The sequence below is a fragment of the Onychostoma macrolepis genome, chromosome 05 (genome assembly GCF_012432095.1).
Source record: "Onychostoma macrolepis isolate SWU-2019 chromosome 05, ASM1243209v1, whole genome shotgun sequence".
NCBI lineage: Eukaryota > Metazoa > Chordata > Actinopteri > Cypriniformes > Cyprinidae > Onychostoma > Onychostoma macrolepis.
The window spans coordinates 2,787,764-2,803,756 of NC_081159.1; the positions used below are offsets into that span (position 1 = coordinate 2,787,764).

The 15,993-nt window shown below is 36.7% G+C and overlaps 1 protein-coding gene across 1 annotated transcript in view; it reads left to right on the plus strand.

The window, feature by feature from the left end:
- Positions 1-15,993, plus strand: part of fbrsl1 (fibrosin-like 1) — a 293,809-nt gene that overhangs the window by 103,848 nt on the left and 173,968 nt on the right. The window contains 1 exon segment of the mRNA XM_058776797.1: positions 869-904. Within this exon segment, the coding sequence (XP_058632780.1) occupies positions 869-904 (36 nt within the window).

The window sequence follows — 15,993 nt, forward strand, 5'->3', positions numbered from 1 at the left end:
TGATGCAACAGCATGGAAAATGGATGCAAACGCTGGGTGTCTTGGTTCTGATCTGAAATGTCATTTCCTTTATGATGACAATCTATGACACAGTTCTGGAAAATGATGTAACCTGCTATATAAGAATCATTACTGAATTGATGCTGGAATGTTTAGTTGAATGCACAGTACACAACTGAACGGCTTCAGATTTTGAAACACGTTAGCGTAAAATGTTATTAGGGGCTAAGGCTATTAATGCTCACAGGGTTTAGATGGTTTGTTCAAGTATTAAGCTTCATATTAAACCATGTGTGCTTCATATGACTTTTTAAAGAAAAATGTGCCATTAACAGGTGAAAGAAGAGAGACCCAAGCCATCTATGGACCAGACTTAAGCAACTACCCAGAACATCATAGTAACCGGCTATATTGCCCTAGAATCCAAATACAGTAGCAACGCCCTAGCAACCACTCAGAGGACCTTAGTAACTGCATACTTTTTTCAGAGAATCACAGGACGAAACCAGTTTCTTTTCTAGATTAACAATGTAGATGTCCCGCTGAAAGATCATTTTAAGATAAACCCAAAGTCTCGCCAAAGAGAAAAGGCCTTGAGCAACATGAAGGCCAATTTGTCCAGGGCTATATGTATTGCGCTTGAGTCATGTGTTCTAGCAGGTCTTGAAGAGAGAGAGAGAAAGAGAGAGAGAAAGGAATCAGGAATGTCATTAGGCGAACGATAGGAACGAAGGGTGGGAAAAAGGTTAATGTGAATATTGATATTAAAGTGCTAGAGCTTCATCATGTCTCTGTCATCTCATAGTATCCCTCAAAGGTCAACGTTGTTCTCTCTCTCTCTGTCTCTCTCTCTCTTTCTCTCCCCCAGAGCTCCACTCACTCTCTGTCAGGACGAGGGTACTCGGTAAGTGACATTTTCACGCTCTGCGGCTTTACAGCAGAATTACAGTATCCTCTCCTCCCGTTTATGGCCCCGGCAGCGGACATTTTAATTATGTTAAACAGAGAAATGGTGGAATCATGATATTAGGGACATCACTCTTGGGTGACTGACTGATTAAATGGTGAAAGGTGTCCCGTTGCACCTTGGGTAAATGAGCCTTTCTTTTATATTTACGACCATTTTATTTCCAGCGCTCTGGTCATTTAAAGTGTCACTGACGATGTCTTCTTCTACGGTCTGCTGTGGTCATCGGTTAGAGCTTGTTTGAAAGCCATTCAGAGATTTTGATTTGGTTTTATTTGGTTGAGACTTGAGACAAATCATATGCTTCCGTATGCTCAATTTTGGTTTCGTTGTGTTGCCGCAAGGGGTGCCATAGCGGGCATTAGCCTTAATTTGTTGCCCTGTAGAGTTGGTTTTCATTCGGATGAACTCATTTTAAGATAGAGCAACAGTTTGATAAGAACCTTGATGAGTTGAACTGTGTTAGTTAAACTGTCAACACGTTTACAGCTACAGTAGCTACCTAGCTAGTAGGGGTGTAATGGTACACAGATGTCACGGTTCGGTACGTACCTCGGTCCGGCGGGGTTACGGTTCGATACGATTTCGGTACAACAAGAAAAAAACAACAAATCTACTATGCTAGGTTTCTTTTCATTTATTTTGAACAGGCAGACATTTTGTTTATTTTTTTCCACCTAGATGTGAAAATACTAAATATTATATTAAATTATAATGTTATAATATAAAATAATATAATGTTATATATATAAAATCTGCAGTACATATATAAAATCTGCAGTACATATATAAATACAAGGAATAAATACTTGAAATATATTTGATTTAGTGATCAGATAAACAAGGGGATAAAAACAGTGCGACACGTAACGTAGCCTATATGTGACCCTGGAGCACAAAACCAGTCTTAAGTCTCTGGGGTATATTTGTAGCAATAGCCAAAAATACATTGTATGGGTCAACATTATCCATTTTTCTTTTATGCCAAAAATCATTAGTACATTAAGTAAAGATCATGTTCCATGAAGAAATTTTGTAAATTTCTTACTGTAAATGTATCAAAACGTAATTTTTGACTAGTAATATGCATTACTAAGAACTTCATTTGGACAACTTTAAAGGCGATTTTCTCAACATTTTGATTTTGTTCACAGAAAGGAAACTCAAATGGCAGAAAGCGACATCCTATTTGTTTTCATTATTTTACAAAAGCACAATGTTTTGTTTTTATTGTGAGTGTACACAAATGAAAGTAGACCTTTTACAGTGATGCATTATTAATAAGACAATAAATGACGGGAGTGTTTTAAGTTGATTCTGCTGGTATAAGGAAACACGCACACAAAACATAACATCTGACATTGCTAACTTGACAGCGCAGTTGTTACTTTATCAAAATATAATACAGTGAGCCAAACATCACTGCGCCCGCCTCTGTGTCACTGTTGGAACGTGACTGAAGTTCAAAGCCTATAATTTACATAATAAATAATAGTTTTGCATTCAGATACATCGCAAATATGGAAATATTATGGAATATTTGGATTTGTGCCAAATGAGAGGGATAGGATACACAAGCACAAAGCTCCATTTCGCAAACAGTTGAGTGTGCAAGCCTTTAGTATACTCCTTTATCAGTGAGAGACGCGCTCAGAATCAGCACATGGTCACTGTCTAGTGGACTTTGTTTTCAAGTGCGCAACTCATGGCATTCGCCTGATCTTCTGCTGGCGGTTATCAAACAGCGTTGCATTGCATTACTGCGGGCGCCCCCTTCTGGATTGAGGGTGAATTGCCTGTATTCGTTGTAAGGCCTCATGTCCGTACCGTGACGGTTCGGTACGAATACATGTATCGTTACACCCCTACGAGCTAAATAATTCTCTCCTATGAGGACTGAAGTTTGCTACTGCTTATGTGTGCATGTGCAACTGAACACTGGACTGCAATGCACTGACTGAACAGTCACTCACTTTGAGGATTGTTTTTAAATTCACATTTGTTAATAGTAATATTTCATTCTTCTGGTCTAAACAGGTCAGTAATAATGAGCTTAATCATTATATTTATTTAATTTTTTATTTAGAAGATTAGTAGTTAATAATAATATATTACCATTTATATTCTAAATAATTACAATAGTAGACGAACAATAAAAACATTTAATTTGGTAACAAATATAATAAAACATATAATAAGTATATTTAAAACATTAAAATTAAATATTTGGTGTTTTTAAAGTAAGTCACTGCATATTCACCTTTTAATGTGTTTTTATATGTGAAAATATAGGCCACTTTTATATTTTCAGAAGGGGATCACAATAAAAGGTCTTGGTTTAGTGAAAACTCCTGGTTTAGAGTGTTTATTTTGAATATAATTAGATTAGAGTAGATTAACTGTTTCCTTTTCTTTTTTACTCATTATAACTGTATGATGCATTTATACGATTTTCATGTTTCATAATGATTGTGTTGTGTGTAAAAATGTTCACTGGTTTTCATTCCATGTTCAATACTCTGCTATGCTCTTCTTATGGATGAAAATAATCTTTGGAAATTGCAGGGATTCATTGTATTATTGATTTACTGTTCTTACTCTAAAGATAATCATATTATCTATGAATATATTCCCTGTGCTTCTTTATTCAAAAGTGCAGTATACACTTGACACTGAAACTGAGAGAAAAAAAATGTGTTGTATACCCTTGTGAAATATTCAAAAGCAGCAGTGCATTTTATATGCTAAATTTCCGCAGGCATGTCAAGCAACATGTCACAGGATCGCTGTGCATGACAGAAAGCTCACTTTTCATCAGATGCTCAAATGTTTGTTTGTTTGCATGCGCGCGCGTGCACACACACACACACACACACACACACACACAAGCATACACGCTGACATTACCTGTCTCCTAAGAATGTCAGGTAACGACTGCCACTATGAGCCGCTAGGTTATTTATTTCATATGTTTTGTCAGCATGAAGAGACAAGAGTTTAAAGGTTTCAGGACTCATTCTGTCATGCAGTCAGTACTCAACCTCTTTTATTGTTTGGCCATTTGCAAATGGAAAGAAATCATTTTCTGACATTTCTAGCTATTTCCATATATATAAATGTAAATTTAATAATTTATTTTTATGAAAGAAGTCTCTTAATCTCCGTAGGACTGCATGCATTTATTCGATCAGAAACACACACACATACACACACACACACACACACACACACACACACACACACACACGCATACTTGAATTTGTGGTTTACGGGGACTCTCCATAGGCGTAATGGTTTTTATACTGTACAAACTGTATTTTCTATTGCCTTACACCTAAACCTACCCCTTACAGGAAACTACTGGCAATTTTTGAATTTCATAAAACACCGTTTAGCATGTTTTTTTTAAGCCTTTTGTTTTACGGGGACAGAGTAAGTGTCCTCATAAACCATGTTTACATTGTAGTACCCATGTCATTATACACATTTGTGTCCTCGTAAACCATATATACCAGTATACACACACACACACACAGTAATATTGTAATATATTTTTAAAATATTATTAATTCCTGTGATGGCAAAGCTGAATTTTCAGCATCATTACTCCAGTCTTCAGTGTCACATGATCCTTCAGAAATCATTTTAATATGTAGATTTGGTGCTCAAAAAAATTCAAAATTTCTAATTATTATCAATGTTGATAACACTTGTGCTGCCCAATATTTTTGTGGAAACGTGATGACTTTTTTTTTTTCTGGGATACTAAAAAATTAACCTGAGCATTTATTTTAAATACATTTCAATACTTTTTTTGTGATAATACTGTAACTTTTGATCAGTTGAATGCATCCTTGCTGAATGAAAGTACTAACTAATGAACGAATGAATGAATAAAATTCCTTTCAAACTAAAAATCTTACTGACCCCAAATTTTGAGCAGCAGTGTAAATTTATTTATAGATATAGATAGATATACACTTGTCATGTTGTTTTCTTCCCTCCTCAGTGAAAAATAGAGCATGTTAAACTCATGTTTCCTTATGGCGACACTCCAACATGGCAATGAAAAGAATGCGTCTCTGTAAAAGGCCTGTAGCGGCCGTAAACCTCGACTGTCATATCAGTTTAGGCTGAGAAAACATGACCAAAGAGCCACGAACCTTGTCCTCCTCTTTGCACGATGTTGTGAGTGAGATAAAAGAGAAAAAACAGAGAGGGAAGTGCAGAAAGTAAAGAAAAAGCAGAATATAGCAGGGTGTTTCACTTTGACACTAGTTCCATCAAATCTGGTTATGTGTAGTCGGGCCCTTTGGCCCTTCACACTGTGTGTGTGTACTCATGAGATTAACAAAGCACAAAGAGCTCCAGGCACAAGTTTCTGTGTGTGTGTTCTTGTTTATGTGCATGAGTCTGTTATCTTCCAGAATTCAAGGCACAGTGTTACGGTCAGGGGCCCCTGGGGCCACTCCGACACTTCACGTTGTGTTCGTAATCATCTGCTAGGAGTGAAAGTGCTAAAGGCTAACGCACCGAGAGAGAGAGATATGTCAAGAGAATGATGGAAGGAGATGCAGGCTTCCGGCTGGATAAGTGGGCCACCTCCTGGAAAGTTGTGAGTTCGGCCCCCAGTGGTAGCGGCTTATTCAAACCTAGTTATAAACACAGAGTTTTGACTCTAAATTCAGTTTGGATGAACCACATTGAATCCATTGATAGATGAATACATGTTGACCACATGTTCCAAGGGTCTTTGCTGTTATTGCAAAATGTAACTATATTATCACCCATCTCTTTATATAAAATTTGTTTAACATTTTTTTTTTTCCAGGATGCTAAAAAAAATGAACAGTAGAAACAGCATTTATTTAACTGGCTGCATTCAAGTCATGTCAGAATGATTGTATTTATGAGTTGAATGCACATTATTTCTAATTACCTTTGGGAAACTTCGGGTTTTCATTATGCCGGGCTGAGTCAATTACAAACTTATGGTGAAAATAAATTGTTTTTGATTATTGTAAGTTGTAATTCTGAACATGGACTATAGCATTTAGTTTGTATGCATTTTGTGTACTGCTGATGAAGAATTAGGTTAATATTTTTGTTCTACTCATTTAACTGAATTTATGAGCTGATAGGTGTGTAACCATACTAACCATTTCCCATCATTCTCTGTGGCAGCATGAAAATGATAAAATACATAACATGATGTATTATTTAGACATGTTTTGCTCTTTATTTAGAGTGATGCTAAAACACAGTATTTGTCAGTATATAAAATAATAATAATAATTAACTAGGTGCATTTTTGTTCCTCAGAATTGCACGATATAAACTCACAATTCAGATTTTTTTTTTCTCAGGATTGCGAGATATAAGCTCACAGTTGCAAGTTACTGTATAAAGTCAGAATTGTGAGAAATAATCTTGCAATTGCAAGAAAAAGTCAGAATTGTAAGAAAAAAAGATTGCATTTCTGAGAAAAAAAGTTAAAAGTTTGAGATAAAAAGTCGCAATAATCTTTGTACTTTTTTATTTAGTGGCGTAAACTGACTTCCATTTATTATTTGTATTTTATCAACGCTGCCAAGGGGGCCTGAGACCACCTCTTTCATTTGGTAAAAACACTAATGCTCGGCTTCAAGTGACTCATTTCTTTATTTTACTGCATTTCTAGCAGGGTAAGCTTGTTTTGAACAGGTGTTTTGTAGACGATCTGACCTCTCTTTCAATCTGAAAATTGATGTGCGCCGCTGTTCACACAAGATTAGAGCCAGTGTCATTCTTGTGTCTTGCACGAAACGACTGCAAATATTGTAGGTACTTAACCATGACATATAAAATTGTGTGCTTTGGGAGCACCTGCATGATTATCATATATCAAGGGTGCTACAAAGGACTCCTGACACAGATATGAACCAAAATGACAAATAAAGATGGCCTCCATCTTCTTGTCATGGATCAAACGCCTCCATTCTGTAGCATACACCCACTGGTGTTCAGATCACAGCACCTGCGGCTATAACACCACCTACATGGAGAACGTGGGGAGCGGTGCAACCTCGGGAAAAGTAACCTCTGTTACGTGCCATTTATTGGTGAGAAAGTGCTCTCTGGTTTCTGATGTGGGATAGACTGATTCTATCAGCATTAAATATTCTTTTTGAAGCTGTTTGATGTGTTGCGACTGATTAGAGAGGGGTTAAGGTGTTTTGAATCTGAGGAATACAGAGTCATAGTCTTGAATTTATGTACAGACCTGACAGAGAGAGGTCGTGCTTTAATTTTAACATGATTAAGAGATTTTCACATTTAGATGCGTTCATTTACACTATGCATGTGCTATGCTTTATTTATGATTTATTTGTTTGCATGTTTAATTGTTCAAGCACAGCACACAAGGTTTTTAAAACGTTTGTTACTGTCAAGCAGTTTTTACACTGTTAATATAATACTCTAATTTTAGAGTATTATAATTTTACTTTAAAAAGTTTAAATTTAGGATGTAGACATTTCAAGCAATGTCAATGTTCACATTGTCAAATTTAGACATTTTATCTTTTACCAGATGATTAACAGATTTTTCCTTTAAAAATGTTTAACTTCTTAAAGGTGAAAAAAGTTTATATTTTTGCATCAGGCATTTTTTAAGTTTTTCTTTTTACCTGTAAGAATGCATTTATTTATTTATTTTTCAGCATTTTTCACCTGTAAGAACAGACCCTGCAGGCCTGCGATCCGATTTTTGGGTTGTGAGCAACTGGTTTGGAGAGATTTTCTCAGTGTCAGCCCTCTGGTGCATTTGAACAAGAAGCGCTGGGGTTATAGTTTGATGCTCTGACAATATCCTGCACTTTGTGTGTGTGTGGCTGTGTGTGTGTTTGTCCGAGGGGTGTGTTTCTGGGTGAAAGCCATATTTGTTTATCGCTGTGTGCGGCCCGCTGAACAGCCCGGTCCTGTTTCTCCCCTCTCACCGGGGAAACCTGGCTGTTGCTGCTAGCAACAGATAAAAAGTGCTGTTAACCTCAGCAGGGTTTCAACACATCAGTCACACGGGGAGATAAAGGTAGAAGCTTCGAGGCCTCTCTCACACACACACACACACACACACACACACACACAAAGAGGCTTTTGGTCCCTTCATGGGAGCTGAGATGAAACACACACTTGCATAGTCCAGTACCTAAACATAAAGACGGTTCTGAGACGCAGCGACTCAATGGAAATGAAAATATTTTTCACAGACCGCACAACACAGCGTTAAAGCAGCAGCAAAGGCTTTTCTCTTTGAATAGTGATGAATGGTAACTTCATTTTCACCTTGGATTGCTTTTCTTTTCCACTGGAGATGGACCCTCTTTTCTGTCTCGCACACGTTGCGGTCGGCTTAAAGCGAGAGAATGGAATGGAAATGTGAGCGTAGTTCAGATGTTGGGAATTAACTGCTAATTGCTTTTCCTGTTTAAGCTTTTTGCTCTTAATGCTGTTTAGTCTTTAATTATTCATGGCTGTGTGGTCCGGCATGCTTTCTGAATTAAGCTCTACAAATGAAAATATGCCTGCAATGATTGTCCCAAGGCCTGACTTATTATGCAGCTCGCAGATGTAAGTTAATACATATTCAAAAGCTTGTTTCTTCAGCCTGTTTCAAAACAACTTAGGCTTTCCATTATGACATTATGAATTAAGATATTATTTAGAGGGAATGTCGAAAATGTCTTTTTTATTTTATTTTTTATTTTTTATTAAAACCCACTCTGTCTTCAAGTCTCAAGTCAGCCTTCATAAGAAATGTGACCCTCTTCACCTTTCTTTCATACTATTAATATTGTCTGTTGTCTTTCATTCTTTAATTTTTCATGGTGCCTGCCAAAGCAAGCATGACTATTATTATTATATCTTATGTTATAGTGATTTTGTTCAAACTCCTACATTTACAGTATATTTTGGCAGCTGCTTTTATTCAAAGTGACTTCAAGGTTTGCATTTATCTGTCTGCGGTCTCCTTGGGGATCGAACCTATGAACTTGGTGTTGCTCGCACAGTGCTCTACCAGTTCAGATTTCTGGCAGATAATAAAATGGGTGAAAAAACATATTATCCTTACATTAGTGGAGGATTCTGAACCATATAGAGGTCAAAGTATGTTTTCAACCCTTTCACGGCCCAGTCACTCCCACCTAGACTCTCAACTAACCCAGGGACCCTCATAGAAAAAGAGCTAGATTTATCAGCATTGGATTACTGGTGTTTTGAAAATGTCTAAAAATTCAAAATAAATGCTCAAGAAACATTTCTTAAGATTATCAATGTTAAATAAAGTTGTTCTGCTTTGTTTTTGTGATGCATTCTTAGCAATTTTAAAATAGTCTTTTGATAGGCTTCAAAAGATGCATTGCTATCATGCTCTGTGTTTCATAGTGTAGTAATTTTCTAATTTAAAATGGCCTGTCATTTATGTTTTCAGTCATCTTTTCCTTTATGCTTTGCATCAGTAGCATAATTGGCCACTTTAACAATATTCATTAAACCAAAGCAGTGTACATTTTTTTTTTTTTTTATTGCCTGCAAATTGTTCGTCAGTACACGCTGCCCTCTCACATTGCAGCAATAGCGACGGCTCTTGTGTCTTTGTAGCTCTGCACAAATAGTGACGAATGTAAATTGCCGTGCTATGTAATATGTGCTATTGCTCAATCAGGTCTTAATTACATGTTGCCTCTGCCACAAAAAGCATTTAACAGAGACTTGAATGCCTTAATGAGGAGCGTAATGAACACTCAGAATGTTTGCTTGTTCGCCTGCATAGCACCGGCATTTTTATAGACTGTTATAAAATACCATTTGCATCAGCAAATTACAATGGCTCGATATCATTATCCAAAGACGACCCGATCATAAATTAAACCTCCAATTACAAACATCTATCTGTTGGGAGAGAAAATGAGCGCTGTGGTTTTTATTCATTCTGAGAGAGAGATGAGGGATGCCAAGCACCTTTGTAGATTATTCTCGGTGGAGGCATTTATTCACTTTATTGTTTGGCTGCTCGCTCGGTCTCCTGACTGAAATGGGAAGCTACATTAAAAGCTCATTAAGGTCTGTGCGGCGCAGCGAGACCGAGGGATTCTCCGCTTGTCCACTCTACTCCAGTGCTGGACTTCCTTTTTTTGCAGATAGAGATGATTTTGGTAGATTATGGAAAGCGTTATCTACCAAATAGATTACCATAGTTATCAGGACAGCCACAGAAGTCTTCTAGACACTATTTTTGATGTTCTCTCGTATAGGGAAGCATAGGGTACTGTGTGTTAATGATTGATTGATTGATTTCATGTTATATGTATGTATATTAGGGATGTGCATCTCCATAACTGAGGCCGACGCGATACGCATCTCGATGCATGGCCAACGATAAAAACATTAAAGATACATATGAATCCCCGATTAGGATGCAGTGCGATCCAGATTCGATTCAACACAATGCGATGCAATGGGGGTATGATGCTATATAATTCAGTATGGTACAGACAGTTCGTTTTTATTTCTTTGGTTCAGACAGACAGCAAAATCATAAATTCACTTAAGTGCCTTCTGACTGCTAATACCTCAGTCTCCGTAGTGTTGATGCATCATATTCACGCAGCAGCAGTAGTGATGAGAGAACACGCTTGAGCAACAGTTTAGAGAGGGAAAATCAATCTACATATAAAATATTGGTCGCTTTCTAAATAATAAAAGTATAGCACATCTACTACTAATAATTATATATAAATAAATAGTTTTTTACTGATGCAAATACATTGCATTGCAATACAAATACCAACTTATCCAATGCATCCAATGCACACTTATTTTAAATTGATGCATCGCACCATTACCTTTTTTGCCGATGCACCAATGTGAATTATTATTATCATTATTATTATTTTAGTGGTGTATATGACCTTTAATCTAAATAATGCATTTATTTATTCATTATTTTATGATTATTATATTATTTTTATATTTATTATTAAAAATAATTAATTTATTTAAGATGCCAGATCTGCATAAATGTTTTCACATAAAATTGATAGCTTATTTCTAAAAATGTGAAGATAACTAAATAAGCTAAATAATTATTATAAATGTTGCATTGGTCATTTTATTTGTAATTTTTTTTACGGAATTCGTAAAAAAATAATTCGTAACTTAGCCCTTGACATAAAAAAGCTTATGTTTAATATGAGGCAAGTTGTGTGCAAGCTGGGCCAGTTTATTTTAGAGAAATATTTCTGTGGCACTCTGTTATTGACAGTTTCTTATTCCAGTTGATAGCAGATGTCCTGGAATTTGATTTAGTCGTGTTAGCTTTACTTTTTCCTCGAGGAAAACTGATGTGGCCCAGCTTACCCCACTCTCCTCACAGGCTTGTGTGCTGCTTTGTAAAGCATGCAGTTGTGCAGATTCAGACTGCTCCCTTGATATGAAATGGGTGGAGAGTTGAATTGGAAGTGAAGTAGAACTGCCTCTCAGCAGTCCTTTTCATTTTCACACCTCTTCTCAACACCCATCCTCCTTTTCTCTCTTTTCCCCTCGCTCTCTCCTCCTCTTCCTCCCCGTCCCGCTGTGTGCAGTCCCTCCGCGGAGCTCCCCTGCACTGCGGTGTGATTACACAGGAAAGGGAGCTCTATAAATCATGTGGATTTATAGCGTTATAGTTAATAACGCAGCTGTGGGCGTATAACGCGGCTCTCTCAGGTGTCTTAAACGCCCGGCGCCCGAAACACGTCAGCTCTCTGACCACCCCACAGGGAATCACAGCACATTAAAACTGGCTCATTATCAGAGCAGAACCGCCATTTAACATTGAACTCCCTTATCATTTTAACATTGACTCAACCTCATCCATTAGTCGGATATGGGCTGCGAAGACCGTTTTTTAAATACTAAACCTTCTGGCTTTTTCGTTCTGGGATAAAGTATCCAAAATGCATCAGTATGCCTGTTTGTTGTATGTTTAAATTCATGTGTGATAGCTAAGGTACTGTAGTAATCTAAACTTACATTTATTTGCATATGGATAGATGTATTGTTCTAATTATTTATATTTGTTACACAAGATTACTTTTATTATTTAATCATATAAATAATCTAGCTACCTTGATTCATTGATTGATTTTTTTTTTTTTTTTTATTATTCTTTTTATTTTATTTATCCTTTTTATTTTATTTATTCATTTATTATCCTTTATGTATTTATTTATTTACTTATTTCGATATGTATTTTATTTTATTATTTTATTTTATGTGAGACCTTCAAAGAGTTTGGACAATTGCATTCATGCATTTAGCAGATATTTTTATCCAAAGTGACTTACAAAAGAGAAACAAAGCCATTTCAAAAGGTGAAAAAGTTTGAGAACCACTGTCTTAGAAGCCATAATTTCTGATTGTATGCAATAAACTGCAAAGATGCACTTATTTTATTCAGTGTTCCTGTGCGCCATCTCTGTTCTTTTCTTATGATCTCAGGCTGTGTTTGGCACGCTAGTTCTTGACACAATCTCAGAGGAAATACCTGTGCTGCTGTCTGGGTTGTGTTTCAGCCTGAGACCCATTGCCAAATCTCAGCATGAGGGGCGGAACAAAAGCTTTCTCTGAACAAAAATGCTTCAGGCATTGAACAGACCTCCTCTACTGTGAGACAAAAGACCCGCAGGCCTTACAGAACCCTGAGAGCCTCCCTGCCACCCAAACAAAGGCAGAAATTAAGCAGCGCTCGGAGCGATACGGCTCTTACACACAAGCTAAAATGTTTCTTTTATAGCTCTAGTGGGTTTCAACATGGCGTCTCTCCTAAAGGCGAGAACAGAGCTCTGCCTCTTGCCTTTTGTCAGGGCTACAGGGAGGGAAGTTGAATTTCATCATCCATTTTTTTTTTCTTCTTCTCCCTTTCCTTGCTACCTGAGATTTTTACACCTCCTATAACACTTTCTGTGTTAGTTTTATTAAGAACTTTGAAGGTTTAGGTTTGTAGCCCTCTGGAGGTGTAATGATGTTTTTTTTTTTCTTTTTTTCCAGGAACATTCATGTTCATGTGAGGATTATAGTCTTGTCTTGAGCCTTATATATTCGTATGGTCAGTTGCACAATGTTTTACCTCCAAATAATATTCTATTTTTACGTAGTAAGTAGCCTCACTTTTTTAAGCGGTGATTGTCAGCTGGTTGGCCACAACATAAAAGTCCCACTGCTAAACATGAAAAATAAAATGCAATCATATCATGAATATTTAGCATTGCAAAATAAATAGACTTATGAGCTCTTAAAAGGGAGGAGAAAGTGTTTTCCGTATACAGTATTTTGATTTATTGTGTTATGATATATTTAATTTTTTTATTATTGGTTTTGGCATAATTTTGATGACTTTACTCTTGTAAAATGTGGAAAATATTTACTGTGTAATAGCATAAAAATAAATAAATAAATAAATAAACCTTTTTAAAGAAATTAATACTTGAACAAAGATGCATTAAATTTATTAAAAGTCTAAATAAATACATTTATGATGCCACAAATTATTTCTTTTTTAAAGAAATGCTGTTTGAACTTTCTATTCATCAAAAATTACACAAAAACATTAAGCAGCACAACTATTTTATTATTTATAATAATAAAATAAAAATATTGATGACCAAGTCAGCACATGAGAATTTTTGAAGGATCATGTGACAGACTGGAGTAACGGAGTGGACTGGAGTGCTGAAAATTCTAAAATATAAAACAATTATTTTAAATGGCAATAATATTTCATAGTTTTAAATGTTTTTTTGACTAAATAAATACAACCTTGGTGATAATAAGAGACCTCTTATAAAAACATGAAAAAAAAATCTTACTTTTGAATGTTCGTGTATAATAAAGAATAAATAGTTGCACTCAAACTTTTAAAAGGTTATGAAAATGTTAAATGCATGTGTTGTCTTATGTCCTGCCTATGTATTTTGAATGTCAGTTGCTTCCTTCTCACAAATTAGTTTCACTATGTGTCATGCGTGAGGTGTAAGATCACACTCTCCCCACTCAGGCGTTGAAGGTAGTCACCAGTAAACTTATGCACTGGCTGCTCAAAATGAGCTTGAGCGTGACATTGAAAAAGACAGAAAGACAAAGCAAGAGGAAGGGCAGATTAAATACTAGCAGAAGTTTTTGTGGTTTTAACACTAGCACTATTCACTCTCACCTCACCTCCTCTGCGGCTTTGCTTCAGGCTAACAGTTGCACCCCAGCATGTACAACCCAGATTTCCTGTAGCAAAACAAGCATGTTTATCTGCTCTTCATGTGTCTGGGCACAAACCCGTGTAACACCTCCTATGCTCATACTGCTAACCTTCAGTTTGGAGCTCCACTGTCATCTCCACCCCTGCTCCTCAGGAGGACTGGTGTGTCCCAGATCGTTCTCTGTATACGTGCCGCCTTCCATGCCCGCTAGATCTCTTAGATTGCGGAGGCGTTTGAGTGTTTACGGAAAAGGAGGTTATCATGTTCTCATTGCAGAAATTGAATGGTTACACAGGCTTGTCCCTGAAGAAGACCAGTTACAGACACTTACTAAAGTTATGTAATTTGTTTTGAGATGCAGTATGTTGATAACGCAATAGGTAATAGTGATATTTCATATAAGTGATGTAAACTTATTGTTAGCTTGTGCGTGTTTGTGTAGACTGAAAGTAGGCTATTATCACAATATAATGAATTTACGAATGTCTTAGTATTTGGTTTGTGGCCTTTTTTGTTTGAATGACAGTAGTTGGTGTACTTGACAGTCATTTATCTCTTGTAATTCTGACTTTATTTCTTGTCAGAAATAAATTTTTACTTTTACTCTGGTAAAAGGCTTCCATAGGCCCCACTCCACTTATAGAATTAAGCATTTTTATATATATACAGTGGTGTGAAAAAGTGTTGGCCCCCTTCCTGATTTTTCTTTTTTTTCTTTAATGTTTCAGATCATCAAACAAATTTAAATATTAATCAAAGATAACACAAGTAAACACAACATGCAGTTTTTAAATTATTTTTTTTATTATGAAGGGAAAACAAAATTCAAACCTACATGGCCCTGTGTGAAAAAGTGCTTGCCCCCTAAATCTAATAACTGGTTGGGCCACCCTTTGCAGCAACAACTGCAATCAAGCATTTGTGATAACTGGCAATGAGTCTTTCACATTGCTGTGGAGGAATTTTAGCCCACTCTTCTTTGCAGAATTGTTTTAATTCAGCCACATTGGAGGGTTTTCGAGCATGAATGGACTGTTTAAGGTCATGCCACAGCATTTCAATCGGATTTAAGTCCAGACTTTGATTTGGCCACTCCAAAACCTTCATTTTGTTTTTCTTGAGGCACTCAGAGGTGGACTTGCTGCTGTGTTTGGAATCATTGTCCTGCTGCAGAACCCAAGTGTGCTGGAGCTTGAGGTCACAAACTGATGGCTGGACATTCTCCTTCAGGATTTTCTGATAGTGCAGAATTCATGGTTCCATCAATTATGGCAATTCATCCAGGTTCTGAAGCTGCAAAGCAGCCCCAGACCATCACACTACCAACCACCATGTTTGACTGTTGGTATGATGTTCCTTTTATGAAATGCTGTGTTGGTTTTACGCCAGATGTAATGGGACACACACCTTCCAAAAAGTTCAACTTTAGTCACATCAGTCCCACAGAATATTTGCCTTTTTCTAATATTTTGACTTTTGTTTCTTAAAAGTCTTGGGGATAATCAAGATACTTTTTGGCAAATGTGAGACGAGACTTTGTGTTCTTTTTGGTCAGCAGTGGCTTTTGCCTTGGAACTCTCCCATGGATGCTGTTTTTGCCCAGTCTCTTTCTTATTGTTGAATCATGAACACTGACCTTAATTGAGGCAAGTGAGGCCTGCAGTTCTTTAGATGTTGTTCTGGGTTCTTTTATAACCTCCTGAATGAGTTGTCTTTGTGCTCTTGGAGTAATTTTGGTAGGCCGGCCACTCCTGA